This window comes from Apis cerana, linkage group LG10 (genome assembly GCF_029169275.1).
Source record: "Apis cerana isolate GH-2021 linkage group LG10, AcerK_1.0, whole genome shotgun sequence".
NCBI lineage: Eukaryota > Metazoa > Arthropoda > Insecta > Hymenoptera > Apidae > Apis > Apis cerana.
Window position 1 is genome coordinate 4543234 of NC_083861.1, and position 21003 is coordinate 4564236.

The 21003-nt window shown below is 33.6% G+C and overlaps 1 protein-coding gene and 1 long non-coding RNA gene across 12 annotated transcripts in view; both read right to left on the bottom strand.

The window, feature by feature from the left end:
- The window catches only part of LOC107993303 (uncharacterized), a 37237-nt gene extending 29684 nt beyond the window's left edge, over positions 1-7553 (bottom strand). The window contains exons 1-5 of the long non-coding RNA XR_009831551.1: positions 2465-7553; positions 1971-2221; positions 1121-1389; positions 886-1043; positions 691-806 (exon numbers count right to left, since the gene is read on the bottom strand). This is a non-coding gene — a long non-coding RNA (uncharacterized LOC107993303). The remainder of the gene's footprint in view (positions 1-690; positions 807-885; positions 1044-1120; positions 1390-1970; positions 2222-2464) is intronic.
- Positions 1-21003, bottom strand: part of LOC107993301 (kinesin-like protein KIF13B) — a 125456-nt gene that overhangs the window by 94732 nt on the left and 9721 nt on the right. For all 11 annotated transcript variants that reach the window (XR_009831548.1, XM_062080797.1, XM_028664575.2 and 8 more), the window contains exon 2: positions 12869-12956. Coding sequence is in view for 10 of the 11 variants with exons in the window: in XM_062080797.1 (XP_061936781.1) it covers positions 12869-12956 (88 nt within the window). In the remaining variant the exon portion in view is untranslated. The remainder of the gene's footprint in view (positions 1-12868; positions 12957-21003) is intronic.

Below are 21003 nucleotides of genomic sequence, written 5' to 3' on the forward strand. Positions count from 1 at the left end.
TAATTAACACTAGAAGCTCGGATGCGGTCATTTTGACGTTCCTGCATTTTTTAACCTTCGTTATTTTCGTGCTCCCAGTATTTGAACTATTTGAAGGTTTATGGATTGTTATATAATTAAAAAATTGTTAATGCGATTCTACGTTAATTCTAACATTACATCCCGTATATTCGAACGAATAGAAAATATTAAGAAATATCTGGAATTAAAGAAAACTAGGAATCGAGTGGGATACTAGAGGAATTACAATTTCTGAAGTTTAAAAATCTTCAAAAAGTTTCTATGAATCATAAAATATTGAAACTCGCACGTAAATTTCGACGAAATTCTTATGAACAAAAAAGAATTTCAAACCCTCGTGAAGTTTCTTCGAATCTTTCACGAATCTAAACAATCATTCTCGAACCATGACGCCCTTAAATTTCTTTTTTGAAATCCTATTTTGGACACTCAACTACGAAAGAAAAGAAAGAAATCACGTACCAACGATCGAGTGCAGAAGATTAAGGGCATGCGAAAAAGAGGTATAAACGATGAAGTGTGTAAAGTTGACAAGTACGATGTTCCAAAAGAAGAGATATGTTTGTTCAGAAGTTGTTATCCTGAGTGCAATAAGTACGGGACTTGAAACAACGGATAATCCTAGAATAACATTTCTTTAATGCCTCTGGCAACAATTCAACTACTTACTTATATTTCTTTCGCAATTGAGTTTTCGTTCGTCGTCGAGGGATTGGTTTAACGCTCACCCCTGCGCAACGAGATCGGCTCATTTGAATCATATGAAATAAGTTAAGTACATACTCCTGAAATTTTAAAGTATTGTTAAATACTTTTATATAGAAAATGGAAAAATCTTGAATAAAGTAGCAAAAAAATTATTACCATCTATGAAACTTGTTCGTACATTTTCTTCCCCCATTCCTATTTACAAAATTACAAATTTTAGAAAAATTACTATAATTGAAATTTTACGAATAGCATAGTTTTTTTTCTAGTAGTCCATATTAAAAATCCTACTACTACTACTACACCAGAGGCAACTGTAAAAAAAAAGTATGCATTTCTATAATAACGTTATGATATTAAGTAAAATTAGATCGAACGCAATTGGAATTACTTATTTTTGACTATTCCAGAAGAGAAACTGAACGACTATGGATATTAGGGACGAGTTTAGACTTTCACGGTTTTATGGCCAGAGAAAGTTGTCGCTTTTGAAGCGCTCCACCAAGTTCTCCATACGTAGCAACTTGGAAATTGAATCGCTCGCTATTCGTCGCTATTGTCGCGAACGTCTGTCCGTCTTCATTATGCAATTCAATTTCCGTGCAAATTCCCTTTGCCAGCCGGAATGCTAAAGCGCAATTGGTCCTCCTCCTCCTCCTCCTTACGAGTCAAGAAAAAGAAATTGTTACTTTTTGTGGAACCCGTTTTGTGGAACAATCTCATTAGATAAAAATTGTGTTTGGGGACGTTTGCTCATTGTTTGGAGAAAAAAAAATGAATACATTTATTGGAAGCAAGAGAGGGATCGTATGAAACAAATTATTCTTTTTATATAAAACTTGAAATAAGAAGAGACAATTCTTAAACCTTCACTGGAATATTCAAAATTTCGAAATCCAAACATTCTAATTTCGAATCTTCAAAAACATTTTGAATATTCCAAATGTTGGAATGTCCTAGCAATTTTCAAAAAAGAATTCAACAAAATTTCCTTCCTTCCTTAAAATCTAAAAATCTAAAATTCAGAGAGGATAAAACATCCTTCCCTAATTGCATCCATAGCATCGCCAAGGATTCACACCTCGTCCCTTCGTCGAAAAAACAATTGTCACTCGAACAGTCCTGTCACGAAATACTTGGTTAATTGTACAACGTGGCGACGCTAATGTTCACTGTGAGGAATCAGCAACGAATCGGAGAGGGTACACGTCACCGTTTATAAATATAAATGCACACGATACCTGACTACTTCGATTCCTTCCTCCCCTTAACGGCCACCGATTATATTCCCTTCAAGGCCGATCGCAGCTTCTCCATATTCAGGATGACATCCTTCCAACATCACCAACCTATTACGTTCTCCTCACTTGGCATCGATAAATATTAAAGAAGATAAATAGCCTTGCATCGATTACACGTTAATCGAGATGAGGGCTAAATGATTTTTATAATGACGTAGTTTGGAAAGATATTTCGGACGTAATTCTTATACCTGAAAATGTTTACATTTTAATATTATCTATTCGTAAGAAATTAATTATTAATGTAAATTATTATTGTTAAGAGAAACTTTCTTTCGATATATTTCAATATTGAATGGATATAAAAATTTATAAATTATCGTCGATATCATTAATGTATCGATCGATTTATATTCAAAATAATATTGTCCATGCGTTTGATCAAAATAATATTTTCATAGAAAATAAAAATCGACGTTTCATTGCACGCTTACGAAAGCCAGAAAAGCCAGAAACACATCAGAATTGTTCAATTACATCGAAGTATCATCTTTCCTTATCGATTCTCTATTATATATCCGATGATGTTAAACGCGACACCACCCTCGTAATCTCGCTGCAACGATGGATGCGAGAGGAAATTTCCACCACCAATATCCTCCTTACAGATATTATCTATTCTATTAAAGCTTCTCATCTTCTGCACACACTTAATACGTAATGCAAAATTTCATCTCAGTAGAACGTCAAACGCTATCGGTGTTACGATGAATACCCTTGGGCAACGAAACCGTGAAATCCTGTTTAAAAGTGTTTTTCTCTCTCTTTTTTTTTTATTTTTTATTTTTTTCCTAGAATGTTGAGAAAAGTTTTGAGAAGAGCCTCCAGCTTAGAAACTTTTCCATGCCAACTTTTGTCGAGGGTAATTTTAATTCGCGTTATGACTTCGTCTCGCTATGTATCGGTTTTTACTACTAAAGAATATTATGTCGAACATTCCTAGAAAGGAAGGATGTAATTTTTCCAACTTGTAGAAACTTTCCTTTTTTTTCTCTTTAATCTTGAATTCCTATCGTTCGATTGGAAATGATCCAGAAAAGTTTTAGTCGAGTTAATTAATTTTTCAATTACATTCATGAAATATTAGTTACAATACAAAACTTTCGTCAAAAATCATTGATATTTGCACGATCAAATTATTTGTTCGATAATTTCTACGTGTATCTCTTTTCTCTTAATATTGATCGACGATAATCGTCCATTAATCATCAAACTTCTCTCAAATTTAATCAAATCTTGTCACATTTGTTCTTCATCGAATATAATTATTGTTATACGCTAAATTAATCACTAAACAGATTTCCTCAAATGATCAATCACTAACATCACTTCTGTTGTTCACTCTCAATCATTTACGATGATCTATCAATTATTAAACTTCGCTCAAGTTAAACTTTGAACAACATTTCCCAGATCATCATCCTTCACTCGTGTATATTTCTGACATTTATCATAAGCACGATAATTAAAAAACACCCATTTATCTTCTTCCATCATTCATTATAATCACATGGAAATCATCGATATTCTCCAAGCTCTAAATCGTCGACCAAACTATGTCCAATATTCGTCGATTCATCTTACGCAATAAAACTTCGTCAAACGATTCTTAAATCACGTCAATGATCAAGATTGTCGATCACCAAACATCCCTCAATTCATCCAACCTTGAATCATTAATCCATATTTTTCCAACGAGCATCATAATCGAATCAAGAATATCGATAATCGATTATCAAACAATCCCTCCAACCTAAAACTTCAAAATAAAAACCACTGCCCACCATTCGACAACCACAAATTGCCTTAAATCCTCTTCACGATTCTCTCGAAGTCGTCATCAGTCATCGTCGACCACACGCCTCTTTAATGCACGACATAAACGCCTCTGGAGGAGATTCTATTTACACGAGCTCATACTTGTCGCCACCGCCAACTCGTGGAAACTGATGACACACGGTTAAGAAAGGGAAGAAGGAGCAAGAGAGAAGAAAATTGTCGAGTGAAAATGCTTTGGCAAACGAATCCTGTTTCCACGCGTTTATTACGTGGATCGACTCGAAACACGCGTCATCCTTTGGATTTTATTGTCACGATACCAGCACGATTTACGATCACCATTGGCTCGTTGGACCGCGCAATAAAAGTCCGTGTTATTGGCAGGAAGCTGCCGTTACGTTATTACGCACGAGTTCATTATTTCCGTCTGGCGCTTGTACATCTCGATGAACGACAAATCGTTTTCGTTCGGTGAGCGATTTTCGTACTTTCGATGCAAATAAGGGGGGGAAAATCGTGGTAATAATACAGAGATTCTTTCCTCGATATTTGAATCTTTAATACCATTATATTAATCCAACGAATAAATCCGTTTCGAGGATTTAAAGTGATATTGGCAATATCGATACAAATTGTACTACTTGTGTCGAGTATTAAGAATCAGATTGTTTTTCTCTAATTGATTTTGTAATATATGCACTTTGAATATCTAATCCAAAAATTCAACATTTCACAAAAGAAAGAGTTTGATTTCTTCAAAACTCTGCCCATGACGAAAGAAAAGTCTGAAAAATATAACCTCTCGTCGTATCATCGTTTCTCTCTGGGTGAAACTTTCTCGCGGGATGAGAAGAGTTTCTGTAAAACGTCTGATATTCGGAAACGAGGGTGCTCGTTTTGGCCAGGATGGCGCCGAGGGAGATCCACTCGACGAGCATCGCGGATATTTTCAAGCACCAAAGGGGGAGGGAGATGCGTTTCCAGCTCGTAATTCGCCAACCGGTTGTAAACGTGTTTATACACGTGTCTATGTGAAACATGATTGCACGTGTTGGTTGGCAGTTGCATCGTGGAAAAAAAAAAAGAAGAAGAGTTTGCATCGAGCGTCAGAATGAGTCAGAACGAGGCTCGTGCATCGAACGAGATAGGATCCGAAAAGGGGCTTTGTGAGGTGGTGTTCCATCGTGGAAAAATTCGAGGACGGGCCGGTGTTTTCAACAAAGACCGATTATTTATTGCTACGGCTTGCATGCATAGATAGTGCATACGGAGAGGAGAGGTTTGACCAGTTAGTCAGCGTTGCTAGATCTATGGTATGGATTATGGCTAGGCTCTGTTTTCTTCCTTTTTTGAAATTTACTGTAGCGAGATTTTTTTTGTATTATAATTGATGGAACGGGATCAGATGAGTGGATTTGTTGTTGATTTTAATATTTAAAAATTTAAAAATTTCTTGCCATAAAATGTAATTTTGTAACTGATGAACTTTTTTAATTGTTTTTCGTTCAGTGATTTTATATTTCTCGTTTAATATCAGGACATAAAATCAGTTGAACGAAACTTTATTTGGACATTTCGGAAAAATACATATGTGAGAGCAAACAAAAGCAATTTTATATATTAATACTAAAACAGTGTTGTTTGTATATCTGTAACACAGTAGCCTTCGAAGCAACCAAAAGTTGTGAAAAATATTTTCAAAATCCAGATCGTAACTTGAAAATACATTTAATGAATATATATTTGCATATCTACTACTTGTGATACTAAAAATCTAAATCGAAATATGCATTTTATTTACAATATTTCCCTATTTTATGAATAAAAACTTAACGATAATTAAATTTGATGACACCACAAAAAATGACTATTCGAAAGCCCTTTTGGAACAATTTCCAAAATTGACAGAAATATAAAAAAAAACAAAAGATTAAAATTTATACGAATTATATACCGATAATAAAACACGAAAAAAAATACTGCGATTAAATATTGAATAGAACACGAATAGCCTTGCGATTCTTAAATGTAAACTATGCACACGCCCAACATCGATCCAAATTAATTACAAGATACCCACAATTGCGCAAATATCTCAAGTTTGGGAATGTTCTACAAACGAAACGGGAAACAATCGTGCGCGGAACGCACGTGCACGGAAATGAGTCAGAACGCACGAATTTGCGGCAGTCGAGGAAGATTTTTATCGCGCGCTAAGTTGGTTAAGATCCATTGCGCAACAGAAACATTCGCAAAGAATTATTGATGTAGTGAATTATTGATGTTCGAGAAATGGAGAAAAGAAACTGTCCCCGTGAAAAGGGAAATCTATTCATCGAAACTCCAGTTCATCTTTCGTCGCGTAACTCTTGCGAAACACTGAAAGTGAAAACAAAGTCTCAAAGCCTTGTTTTTCCTTGGAGAAAGGAAACAAGATCAAATGAATGTGAAAATTGGGAAAATCGCGGGCTATTAAGCCTTTAATTGATAACAAGTGTAAATAGGATGAGAGACAAGAGCTGATTGAAGGAACATATCGTGTAAATTATTGTAATAATTTACAATAGGGAAGAATTGAAAATTTTTGAATTTTATAGTTCTTGTCTATCGAACAATGATAAATTGAAGTAATTTTTTTAAATGAAACGAAATAAAGCGTTGATAATTATTCGAAAGTTTTGTAAAAGGCAAATTATTTTATCGAATTTCCCATTTTTTGCAATTCCATTTATCGATTCGAATAGAAAAGCATTCGATTTTATTTTAAATTCCCGTTTTGTCGAAACTTTTTCGAGGTTGCATATATTTCGTTTATTTTTTTTTCAACAAAAATTTTAACTAGAATTCCGTAAACAAACAAAAATTGTCGACTCGTTTGAAGAAATAAGTTAAATAGAAATTCAGTCACTGCCTGGAGTTAATTTGAAATTCAAGCATCTTCAATTAAGCGCATTATTTATACCGGTTAATTACAGGATACCATACCGTGACCGAACTTTTTATTTTTTCTTTTCAAATTGAGATTCTACGTGGCATCGATTAGCAGCTCATTTAACGAAGTATTTGAATCATATTTAAATAAATAAATAAAATAATAATTAACGACGCATCTGCGATAAAAGGAAAAAAAAAGAAAAAGTAAATATCGTTTTTGAAAGAAAAATTTCAAAAGCAAAAATCCACGAATGATAAAACGCTCGAACAAAATAAAAACTCCGCTTTAATATTACTTTATTTAAAACGTGGAAAACGGAATATATGCGAAACGTTCTTGATTTCACTACAAGCACACAAGTGTATATAGATTTATGCACGATTACGACCCTGTACGTCGCCGCGAGGCCTCATGAAAATGGGATACGAGGAAGAGAAAAATTTCTGAGCGACTGTTTTATGACAAGGAAAACAAGGAAATTGTCCGTGACACAGATGGATTCATGCTTCGAGTTGGTGAACGAGTTTTAGAGACCAATCGATTACGAGAGAAACATTTCAATCTGACCGTCCTCCAGCTTCCCACCAATCTGCTCGATCGCTAACAAAACGGTAAATTGCATCTTGACGGACAGTTTTCGATATCCGACCTAATTTCTCTACACACGTCCACAAAATATTCTAAATCATTATTATTTCACACTGTTTCCTAAGTTTCGGATTAGCCTTTACCTTCTTTGCCTATAATATTCCGTAGAATTTTAATTTGTTATTATCAGATCCTCGAGTAACTTCTCCATTATTTACCCCCCAATATTCACTTACCAGTCCCTATTATTCCAAAATTCCAATTAAATTCGAGAAGATCCGTCTTCTAATATCCCTCAAATTCGCACACCACTGTTAAAAAATTTTAAATATTTAAAGCGTACGAAGATAATTCCAAGTACACGTACATTTCTATGGCTAAAAACGATGAATGATTAACATACATAGAAAGCCCCGATATCGAAAGCATCCTCGCGGAGCTTTGACACGCTGACCCACTTCAGAAAATTTTATCCTCTGCTCGATTATCCTCGACACGTGCCAGATCCGAAACGTCGACGGAGATAGGTCGAACGTTTCATAATTTATGAATGTCTGTACAACGGTTTGGCGGCCTCGTTATCACCTCGTTTTAAAAAACGATATAGCAAAAACATATATATATATATATAAATATGTGAACGAATAAACTTTCGCAAGTCACCCTTACGGAGAATTATTTCTCCCTCTCGAAACTTCACGTTCAACCAACCTCCACGCCTACGGATACCGCAGAAACGAGATTTGTACAAGCGTGACACACCTTTAAACTTCTTCTTTATCGAGGTGGAAACGTTGGGACAGTATTGAACTTGACTAACCGGTGGCTCGTTACGAAGCAAGGTCTGATGCTAATGAAGCTAATGCTTACGTCGACTATGATAATTAATGCTAGCTGTTTTTCCGCTCGACGGCTAATCATATCTAAAGTCACCGCGTGAATACCTGCACGCCCACTCACGGCCGTTCTTTTAATAATTATCCGTGTAAGATAATTAACCGTGGACAATCGAGCGCGATTCGCCCCTAACAACCGTTCCTTCTATTTAATGGAATTTCGTGATTTTCACGATCGAGAAAGTAACGAAAGAAACTTGGAAAAGATTTTCCGGAATCACGAAATTATTTAAAAATATATCCTGTAATTATCCTCTTGCTACGAAATAAATTTACATTAAATTGTAAAATAACAGCATCATACAAGCTAGAAATAAATTGTAATTAATAATAATAATAAGGTAGAATAGTGGTTGTCGATAACAATTAAAGGAAAAAGATAAAGTTGTGAAATTGAAAATGATCTTTTTATCCACCCCTAACCTTCTCTTCTTAGCCACCGTTTTATATAAAATTTACGATACACAAACGTCGAATCTTTATTCCCTCGTGATCCCACCTCATGTTATCCACGATTTCACGGACATGTTCCGCATCGAAAGTTTACTACTTAAACTTTTGCAAACATCCTCTCGATTCGTCCCACTTCGCCGATTCTTCAAAATCGGATCTGACGCCGGGGCCATGAATCTTAATGGAACTGTACCAAAGGATTTACATGGATACGGAGAAACTCTTGGCGTATCGATGTTATCTTCCTTCAAACGCTTCGATTTGAATATTGTAGGAATTTCGATAGCGAAGAGATCGAGTCAATAATTAGGCCGAGTATATTTTTATTGGAAAGAGTTGAGGTGGAGTTTTGATTGAGATGAGATTAAAAATTTTCCATCCAGCTTTTTATACGCTTGAATATATCTCGTTTATCTTGATAATGTCCTTGTTCGTGTTATCTATTCTTAGGGAGATTTATAACTGAATAACGATAGTTTCATGTGACAATTAATCATTGAGCTCGTCGATTGCATCCACGTTACGATTCTTTCGCGAATCACTGTTGAAAGGAAATGTAATATATGGTAATCGATTGTGTATATATTCTCTTAGTCCATTGAATTGGACAAATGATATACTTTTAAAAGTACAAAGAATGTATGAACGTAAAGGGGGAAATTTATTATAAATAAAGAGTAATTTAAAAAGAATGGATTTGAACAAAAGTTGAAACGTTGAGTTAAAAAAATTCTATCCATATTGAATACATTAAGTAACTTTGCATTGCTGTATAACATAATGCAATTGTAATGCTTTATATCTTTATACTATAAATAAATTTTAAATCAAAGTAATATCAAACGCCTACGTGTTCCTTCCTCTCGACATAGATATAACTGCATTAATTCTTCGTCATTTTATTATTTCATAAAATCTACTTTAATACTTCGATGCTTTTGTTTTTTTTTTTTTCCATCCATTTTCTTTTCGCCCCTTTAATTTTCCTGTATCATTATAAAATTATTCCTCGAACTACTCTAACCCCTTAACCTTTCTCTTTATCACATGAAACTATTTCTAACCTTCCCCCTTTTACGACCAAAGTCACGAAAAATTATTTCATTACGTAAAATCAACTTCAAACCCACTTCGATATTTTCCTTCGTAGTGCGAAAACTATTTTAATTCCTTAAAATCATACAATTTTTTTAACTCTTCTACATTTTCATAGTAAAATTGACTTTTTTTCTTTCAAATATTTTTCCACGATACTTTCATTATTCTTCTATAATGTAAAATCACCTCAAAATCATTCTTTTAAACATTTTCGTTAATGTTTCAAAATTTACCTCTTCCATCCTCGAAATCCTTCAAAAAAATTGTTTCCACAGCCCAAAATTCCCTCAATTTTTCACCAACCCTCTTTCAAAATTCAATTCCACGGTTCATCTAGTAAGTTTTCACATCCCCGTGTTCAATCCCATCACCGAATTATTATCCGGTGGCGTTCGTTGAATAATTTCGAGGCGATACTATCGTTGCATCCACCATGAATGGCCTTTTACCAGGATCCTTCAATTATGCAATAAGCGTCGAGTTCGAGAGAGAATCGAGACAAAGCAACTTCCGATATTTTCCCCGCGCGATCTACAACTTTATCCTCTTTCTAAACGATATCGACTGTTCATCGATCCTCTCCGACTTTGATAAGAAAATTTCCTTTTTGACTAAAGCTTTTTTTAAAATGTTTACGTCCAATACATAAAGTATAAATTTTAATCTCGATCAACATCATTCACGAACGATTTGCGCGAAACAAATTTTTCAACCGATCGAATGATTATTAACGAGACATTCGAGAATATGAATTGATATGAAATTTGGATTTCAATCAGATAATTCGAGAATCGCGCTCAAGTTCTCATTAGTGCAAGAGTGCACTCGTATCTCTTCACATTGAGCACGATTATTATTATTATTCGCGAAACGTTGAACGAGTTTTGATAAAGTGAGATCGAGATCCGAATAAAAATGTTCTATCTACCATAGAAACCTAAATTACTGTAATTTCCCTATCGAGTTATTGGTGCCAATTACAAAAAAAGGAAGTATTTGAAAGAAATGGAATAATTACAAAAGAAATCTTGAACAAATATTCAATATTTTATTTGAATATTTAATAAAAATTTGGAAAAAAATCAATTTAAAGGGATTTAAAGAGGGAGAAAAAGAAATAATGCGGTAATTAAATTCTACAAATCTACTCTACGTTTACAAACAAGAAAAAAAAAAAACAAAACCACTTAAATCAATCATCGAATATGTCCCCCTCCCAGATTCCTTTTCCAGTTTCCAATAACACAATCCAATCAAAGATCGCGCACAATTTGCACTCTCGATTGGCGATCCTCCACCAAGAAGAAAGAAGATGGAAGAAATTCTACGTAGATAAAAAAAAGGAAATTAAAAAAAGAAAAGAGGGGAGGGGGAGAAACCAATAAACCACACGTATGGCGGGAGCCAATCGCAGCTCGAGTAAGAGAGAAGAGGGAAGAGGAGTAAATGGTGAATCGATAAATGAATGAGAACCGTGCGATGCGGTCGAATATTGCTTGGAGGAAAAAAGGGGGGAAGGAAGGCGGGCAAACAAGGGTATTTAAAAAAGAAAAAAAGAAAAAAAATAGTCTCAAAAGGAGCTACACGCTCTTGTGTTTAGCTCATTGTTCCTTTTTCCCCGATAGATCGGCCTCTTCTCAAAGGGAAAGGAATCTTTTCACGCGTAAACGACACGCCTCGAGCCGTGTAATCAAAAAAACTCTTGCAACCTCTCCTTCCTTCTAAGAGGAAAAAGATTTAAGAGAATTGGAAATTGGCTATCCTCGCCCCGATTTTGTCTCGTCGCAATTTTTTTAACTTCCCTCTCGTGTAATACTTGCATCTTTCTTTCGTTTAATTAATTAATCATCAATTTCTCGACATCGCCGTTCGTTTATTATTGAGGGATTAAATGAAAAACCAGGTTTTTAGATAATCTCTTCAATCGAATCCCCACGATAAACGTAATTCGTTTTGGAATTGTTTTATGGATTTCCTGCTCGATGTTTGCGTATCGTGAATGTTCGATATTATTTATCTACATTGATAAGACTGTATGATCTAATTATCTGACAAATGGCGGCGTATGCTGTATTTCCTTCTTATCGATGCGATAATATCGTCTACGTACATTCTAATAGCGTCATGCAAGGATTTTTATTCTTCTAATTTAATATTCGAGTATCTTGTATAAAATTGGAAACACATGTTTGTGACCTACGATTTTCGTAAGAAGGTATAAAAGCTTCTTTAATCCTTCGAATAATTTTGTTTATTTTATTATGGATTTTTTTAATAAGTATTCCTGGTATTCCTGAATATTGTCATAAAAATTATAGCCACGTGCACAATCTTTATAATCTCGTATTTTTTTTTTTTTCTAAATTGCAGATATCGAAAAAAAGTTGTTCAATTTCAGTGTTCATTCACTCGAGACTTCTCTTGCACACAAACGTTAAAAATATATTTTTTGCCTCCAACAATTCCAATCTATAATGTACACAGATAAAACAGTGCCTTATCAATCTTTAAACAAAAAAAAAAAAAAGAGTCTCTAGTTTAGAGTCTCTATAAAGTTAACAATTTTCAATCTAAAAATCTAATACGATAATTGGCTGATACAATGGATAAATTTTAATCTGAGGATTCTTACCCATCATTGTTACAAAATTATATCTACCCTCTGTCCTTAAAATAACTATTTCCATCCACTTTATTACGGAATAATCGTAGCATGCTACAAACACACGCTTTAAAAAATCAATCCCAAAATCTTAGATCGAATTAGAGTAGTATAAATAAATAATATATTAAATCCTCAATTAAGTTTAAGGAAAAACTGTAACAGAAACTGAAAATTTAAACAGATAAAAAGGTGGATCCCTCTCGACCACGCTAAAAGATAAAAACTTGGGAATGTATCTCATTCGACTTTCATGAGACACCTACTATCTTATCGTCTCGAGCCTTGGAACTTAACCGAACGACGAGGATCCAATGGATCGCGAAACTTTGACTCGGGGAGATTAAAAAGGGAGGGGAAAAGGAAAATAAAGCTCGTCGAGGGAGAAAAATTTCGAGAAAAAAAAAGAATTCAAAAGTTAGCTCACCGTTCGATCTTGTCCATCGTGGTGGGATGCTGAAGGATGGTTTGCTGTCCGGACATTTCGACCACGCATTGTGTACCGAGTTCCAGCTCTGAAAAAGAAAAATGGGGCATAGTTAATCGAAATGCGATTTAAATTTTAAATAAGAAAAGAAGATTTTGGAAACTTTCTTCGATTCAAACAATTTAAACGTTAAAAAATTTTAACAAATACAAATTGTCGCGTGCAATATCATTTGTAATTTAATAGAAATTAATTTTCAAAATATTCTAAATACCATTAACCAAAATTTTTATTCTTGATAATTCTTATATATTTTGAAATTAATTATACACCCGTGCATGCAAATTTCGATATCTGCGTATCGCAATTCCAATAAAAATATTTGATAAACAGCAACGGATTTATTTATACTACGTATCGTATCGATACGATGAATATTATTACACGCAAATAATACAGATTATAAAGCATAAATATGCTTGAAAAACACGAAATTTGGATTAACTTCTAATTAAATTTTCGTTTCGCCGCTCGAGCAACGAAATGGTTCGAAAATTATCCGCTATAACCGAATAAAATGGAAACTCATTATCGACTTCCTCTTTTCATCAACAACTTCTCGTTTGAACAATAGATATTATTTTCTCTGAATCTGTGAATCAGATCTGAAACATTTCCTCCGATTATATCACGATAATGCAATATTCAACTATCCTGCCCCCCCTCGGAATATCCCATTAAAGAAATAATATTATGGTTCGCGCTATGAATTCAATTAACAAGATATAATTTTGGTCGCGGTGAGTAATCAAATTGCGGATGTTTACGAATTTATTGAAAATTTGATATTCACGTTGATGTGAATACTAAAAGATTCGTAACGTTGTATTTGATATTAATAATTTTTCCATCGATTCTTTTTTTCGTCATCATACGTCATTACATTGTTTCTTTTTAATTTAGACAATATCGTTCCATTCTCCTTAACAGGACAAATATTAATACGTCAAATGTTGCGCGAAGCTTCTGACGTTATTTCGTGCACATATATACGTACATGGTATGCTCGAGAGGATTTATATAATTACAAGCCTGGAACGAGTCAAGCGAAGGCTTAACATTATTCAAACTTGTGATTGACTATGAAACTTAACGATGTCATTTCGGTATTTGGTTATACATCTTCCGTAATCTAGAAGAATAATTTATTTCGATTAATTTTAAACGAACACTTCAACTCACTGTAATGACAGTATAATTTATTACACAACCAACGAAAGGATTAAATAGATCATTAATTGAGCGTTAAAAGGAACACTGGTTAATAAAGAATTAATAATCAAAAATATTAGAAAAATAGGGGAAAAAGAGATTTTATCATCAACTGATACCTTCTTCGATTCTTCTTCTTCTTCTTCTTCACTTCTTCTATTAATCGTATTCGATATCATAATCAATGTATCGTCAAGTGTAAGATAACAATCGCAATCTCGTTCCAATTTCACAAAGTTAATACAAAAAACGATTCATATTCTCTTTTTTCATATTCCAAATCTCTTAATAAAAATTCCAATCCTCCTCAAAGTCTCAAACTGGCTGACCACCAGAGAAACGCGTAAAAGTATTCAACAAAGAGGAGAATAAGAAAACAAAGGAAGCCGTATATACCTCGTAATATATTCCTTCGAGCACGTAATGCTTGTTACATCCACGTAATCGTATCACGCGACAACGGTTCGCGAGTAAACATTCGCGCTTGAGTTATTCAAACAGAACCGTTCTGATCGATCTCGAAATGTCAAAGTTTCCAACCCCCTCTCCCCTCTTCATCGAAATTTGCGATAAAATGTTTTTCTCTTCTGCAGTGGAAAAAAAATCGATGGCGATCGATTGGAATTCCGTCTATTTTCCAAACGATCGTATTTTATGCCTCGCTTTTTTTCCATGCAAATAATTTAAATTGAATGGAAAAGGAGGAAATGGGAAAGTGATTCGAAGAAGTTTGGAAGAACTCGTGATTTGATGAAGTTTGTCCAAGTTTATGAGGTTGGAGAGTTGTTGGGAGGCTGGATAAAATTAGTTCAAATTTGAAAATATCCATTGCTTGATAATATTTGACAGGATTTTATGATTTTGATAATTGGAGTTTGAGAATGTTGGAAATTTTTCTTCGAATTCACTCTGATAGATAAAACTTTGGAGTTTTATGGATTTTGAAGATGAAGAATATGGAAATTTATTTGATGCGACGAAAATTTTAAGAGACGTTATTTATTTTTAAAAGGTGTTAAACAAACTTATGAGCAACGTTTTAAAAACGAAATTGCATCGAGGTTTTAATAATATGGTTAATAGTTAATGTAATATTTGAAAATCTTATATAAAAGTTACACAACATTAGAAATTTTATTAAATGAACGCAGTTATTCAATTTTATAGAAACAACTTTATCTCAACATATTCTCGAGATGATGTGTTTGAACTACTTTTATATACATATTTTCCGATAATCCACTATCAATCTTCTTTCTACGAAGATATTATAATTTCACTTTCGTCGCTATGAAAGTTTTCCCCAAAGTTCTCTAATCCATTATCACTTCCTATAACTTATCTATAAATTATATAATATAATATAATATAATTCATCATTATAAATATCAAAAAATAATTAGAAGAGAAAAAAGATGAAATTGATATCAACATAATAAATAACTACCAGAATATTTATTAATAAAAAAAAAATTTATCATAAATTTATCAAATGTACGATCCAAATCCCAATATTAGAAAAATTAGAAGATTGAAAAAAACCTGTGTGTAAGCCTATCACAGATTCACGGAAAATTCTGTGTGCTGTTCGAATTCAAAGATGAATAACCAAAAACCAACGGATAAAAATAAAAATACTAGGATCCTAGGATGATATTCGATACACTCGAGAACGAAGGAACAAAAGGAAGGAGAGATGCTAAAGGGGAAGCCATGCATGGGACAACGTCTTATGACAGCCACGAGTCATAACGCTCGTAACATTCAACTCCCCGCGCATACGTAATACCGCGTGTAAGGCGGCAAATCCATACTAAGCGATCGACCGTTCTTCTCCTTCGTCTTAGTCTTTATTCAAACGCTTATATATACATATACATATCCAACTTACATGCGTATCGATCGATGCGCCACAACGTGTGGCGTTACGTGTTCATTCATGACTCGACACCACTTCCACTCCGCTCAAACATTCCTCCCTTCACCGTGAATCGAAATCTTTGAAAAACGATAGTTTTTTCGAAACTATCGTACAGAACAACACGTGCATAATTATAATATCTACGTATTTCAAACATTTGATTATGAATTTCGTATCGAGACATCGACGAAAAATAAAATATAAAAAAACGCGAGAACCGCATGTATCGATCGTTCTTTAATCCAATCCCTGACACTCGTGCATTTTAACGGCGCGGATAAGAAGTTGAGCGGCGATTAGAATAGTCTTCTTTCGAGTGGATCGCCACGCGGGATCGACACGTTCCTCTTCCGTGACAAAGGCAATTAGAGAGGTTCTAAGACGGCGATCGGTATGCGTGGACACGCTCGATAAATCATTGCGCGACATCGCGCGCGTCAACCCTGGCGTCAATGGACACACACGGATGGAAATGTCAATGGACGTGGTGGGCGTTACGAGCGGAATTGCGTCGACTTTCGATCTGTTGGTTTTCTTGTAACGATTGTGTAACGCGTAAGGTGTACAGTATCCGAAAAAAGTATACATAGAGGCGTTGAGGGAAAAGTATATTATTCGAGTTATTTAATTCGTGATATATACTTTATATTAATTTAAAAAGTTAAGTCTCGGTTTAGGAAATTCTTTTGTAAATTGCGTATAACGGAAAATGTACGGAAAATTATGGGCTAACTGTATTATTGTATGTGCTTTTTCCAAATACTGTATGCGTTATTTATAGGTGTCGAGATAAATAGTTTTCGTTTTATGATGCAATCGTGGAAAATTTAAATGAGATTCTTATATGGCTGGCTAATCATAATGTAAATTATATAGAGAATATGTATTTGATGTAAGATACATAATAAAATGTATTGAGAAACTTATATTGCTCAATTTTATATGAATATTTAAATTTGGGGGAAATTCTTTTGAAAATCCTTTTGAAAGGAGCTGCGAATTCGAAGACTTTTTTCTTTTTGAATTCTAGGCTTGACAATTTTTAAGAATTCAGGATTATGGTATAAAATTTTCCTTGCACGAGGAAAATATTTCCCATAAGAATCGTCGTAAATGAAACCATAACCACACGTAACAATGTTGAAATTAACATAAGAAAATCTGATGAGAATAGGAAAAAAATCTCATGAATAGAATTAAGATGAAATAGAATACAATTGAGATGATGAATGCATCAAGTTTCGTTGCATAAAATTACGAGCCTTGTATGTAGAGAGAATAATTATAAATTATATTATTTATTCTCGCGTGAGATATGGAGAAAGAGAGAGAGAGAGAGAGAGAAAGAGTTCGAGTGATGAAAATTTTATCATTTATCAAATTATATATTTTTTTCACGTTTCGAATGTTTAATTAGATAAAAATGAATCGCAGGAAATTTTCCACGAATATCATTTCTTTTATTTTGAAATTTTTATTTGGAAATTTACAAAATTTATATTATATTATTCTGTTCTATATAACAACATATATATTTAAAATTATATTTAATTCGATTTCATTTTATTTCTTTATTTATAGATATTTCTATTTTAAAAAATTTCGAAATCTCTTTTTACGATACGAATTAACTAATAAGATTTAACTTGTTAAAAAAAATATATTTATAATATGTCTTTCTGTATCTTCACTTTATGTAATCTTCATAATACTTTCTCATCTTCAACAAATTCATTTTTAATTATTTCGAATCTATTGCAAATTTCTTTTTCAATGATAAAAAATTTGTAAAAAATGTACCATTTGCTACAATCACCAAATACAACTAAAACCAACGATAATTCTAAATTCCGAAAAATAACTTTTAATCCTTTTCTTCCACGCACAAAATTTACAAATACTAAAAAATTTACAATACTAAAAAAGAAGAGGGGAATAAAAATTGCCCATTATATTCCTCTTCCCTTCTATTTTACACTCCGTTAACGTTCCAGTTTACCAAGACTATTTATATTATTTAATTTCTTCGTTCCACCCTCGAAAAATGTTGGTCGATGGAAAGCAGAAAAGAAGAGAAAAGAAGAGCGAACAAAGAGAGAGAGAAAAAAAGAAAACGAAAAGAATTTCAGCAAGTTATAGGAACAAAAACCAAAGAACCTTCCTTGGACTCTAATTAACTGAAGGCAGCTGTTTCCATCTCTCTCTTTCTCTCTCTCAGTATCTTCGAAACCGAGGAAAAGCATCGGAGGAAGGCAAAGAAGGAATCGTCAAGCGGCTAATGAAAATTGAACGAAGAGGATTAATGGAACGTATTAATTGCTCCTAACGACACAACCCATCTCTGCGTTCGAACACAGGGAAAAAAAAAAGGAAAAACGTTCTTTAATCTCGATTTAAGAGGGATCGAAAGCAACTCTTGAAAAATGCAATTGCATCCCTTGGTCGAAGTAGTGAAGAGAATTTAAATAGAAGGTGGATTAATTAATTATTGGAGAGTGTAAATGTTCGATTTGAAGTTAGAAAGTCGATTCGTAATTACAAGGATTAAAAGATAATCACTGTTAAAAGATTACAAATACTTTATAGTTGAGTCAATATTTGAAAAGAATTCGATTCTTTCTTTCTTTTTTTATTATAGATTATTATTTCTCGAGGTTCTTTATTGATCAGCGAAGAGTTAAGTCTGATCGAACACGCTATGATTTTCCTCCCATTGTGAAAATCTCTACTCAAACACCAGAGAACATCTTGAGCAAACATTGTTTTCCTTTTTCAACTGTTTCGTCAGGTAGACAGGTGTTTGGAGCTGGTTTTTCGCCTACCTTGAACGATTCGATAATGAATATTCGATAGGGGCGTCGACGAGAAACTTTTCGACTATTTTCTTGTTGAAAAAATAATAAATAATTTCTATCATCCTTTCTTTATCTAAATGGGGATCGATTATCGATAAAGGAAGAGTATTGGTCAAATATTTTTTGAAGAGAACTTGGAAATCTTGGAAATCTTCTAAATAAATTTGTTTCTCCTTTGAAGAATTAATTTATAAGAATTAATAAGAACGAAGAATAATATCATTGCAAGTTCGTTCAATCATCTCGTAATTGAATTAAATTCCTGTCGAAAACAAATGTTTAGACATGTTTGAAATGAACTTTTCCAAAGGCAAATTAAAATAAAGTTTATAATTTATCATTCGCAAAGTGTGTATGCAAATGCTCATAATGAAATTGCAGTTTTCTTTTGCAACGACTTTTGCTCTTTATTTAAATAGAATTTCTGTTCCACATGATATAAAATATGAAATAGTTGCCGTTTGTGCGAGCATTATGAATACGTAGATCGAAACGAAGACTTTGTTGCTTTGAATATATTATTATTTAAAAAAAAAAAAAAAACTAACGAACGAAGATAGATCTCCGTTTTAAACGTGTAAAGTTAAAAAAATGAATTCCTATTATCTTCCACACCATTACCTTTTTAATATCCATTTCTTTGATGACAATATTTCCAAAAGAATTTAATATCAAAGTGTTGATACAGGATGCATTCGATCGAAAAATAATTTGGCACGTGTACTTTGATTTGACTTGGAGAAAAAAGTTATTAATTATCGACGTGCAATCGACAGAAACGAGAATATATTTCGTACACACAGAAGGGATATTTATCATGCAAAACTTGACATGCCACGAAACCAGATGGTATCTGTTCCACGAAGCACGCCTGTCTTATTTAAGGTGCTTCGTTTCGTATGAGCAAACGTGCATGAACAACTTCGTATACGTCCGCAGACATTCTTTATTTGGAATATGCTGCGACGACAAATTAAGAGGTACAATGAAACGTGCATAAATTATAGTCTCCCTATGCTAGAGTTTTTTCCTTTTTAATTTGATACTTTGTGGGGGGGGAAAGGCGTTACTTGTAAATTATCTGTTAATATAATAATATTTGCATAACATCTTTGTATAGTCGATTCTAGAAGCGAAAACAAATAAAAAAGTTGATATACAAAAATACCGGCTTGCATAGAATTATCCGTTCTATCTCTGTCGCGCCTTATTTGTCTCTATCTCGTTTCACCTAATGGAAACTTCGATTGCTTATAATTCAATGAATGATAGCACAAACGGCACCGTGTTTGCTTTGACTTTTGTTCCACAAACGATATTATATTCCAGTCGGAAGACAAATTCAAATTGATTAAACATTTACGAAACATTAAAAAATTATTATTTACTTGAAATTGTTTTAAAGAAACAATGTCGAGAAAAATATTAAATCACTCGTGACGAGGCACGTCGATTTAAGTGTACCGATGACGAGCTAATAGTTATGAAGAACTGTGAACTTTCGAGTTGGTTTCACGTTTACTATATATCGCTGGAAATACGAAGGTTAGACGTGTAACGAGTTGAATCACTTGTCAGGTGAAACGTTCGAAATGTTTCGAAATTTCTATCGATTCGACTTTCCTCGTTCGAGAAATCCTGGTCTGGATTGTTAAACGTACATATCTACACGAAGAATAAATAGAACAAATTGGAAGAAAAATGCCTGCATCGAATCACTCCTAAATAAGGAAAAAAGAGGAATAAATATACGTAACGAAGAATTGAAAGTTTGCGATCTTTGGAAAATTTCGTTAAAAAATTTTAAGTATTTCTTTATGATTGCGAAAGATTCAACGACTAAATTCAGGATTAGAATAAATAAGAAAGGGAATGACATTTCTCTTCCGCAAGAAATCAAATTACTTTTTTAATTATCACGTCATCAACCTTGGATTCGAATTAAACATATTTTCCGCGTAAACCTCCTCGCAATTTCTTTCTATTAAAAATCGGTAATACCCTTTCGACGAGAGCAAATCGTTCCCTCCGACCTTTCTCCCTCTCTCTCTCTTCGAAACGCAGAGAAGAAAGACCGAGCTTTCCTT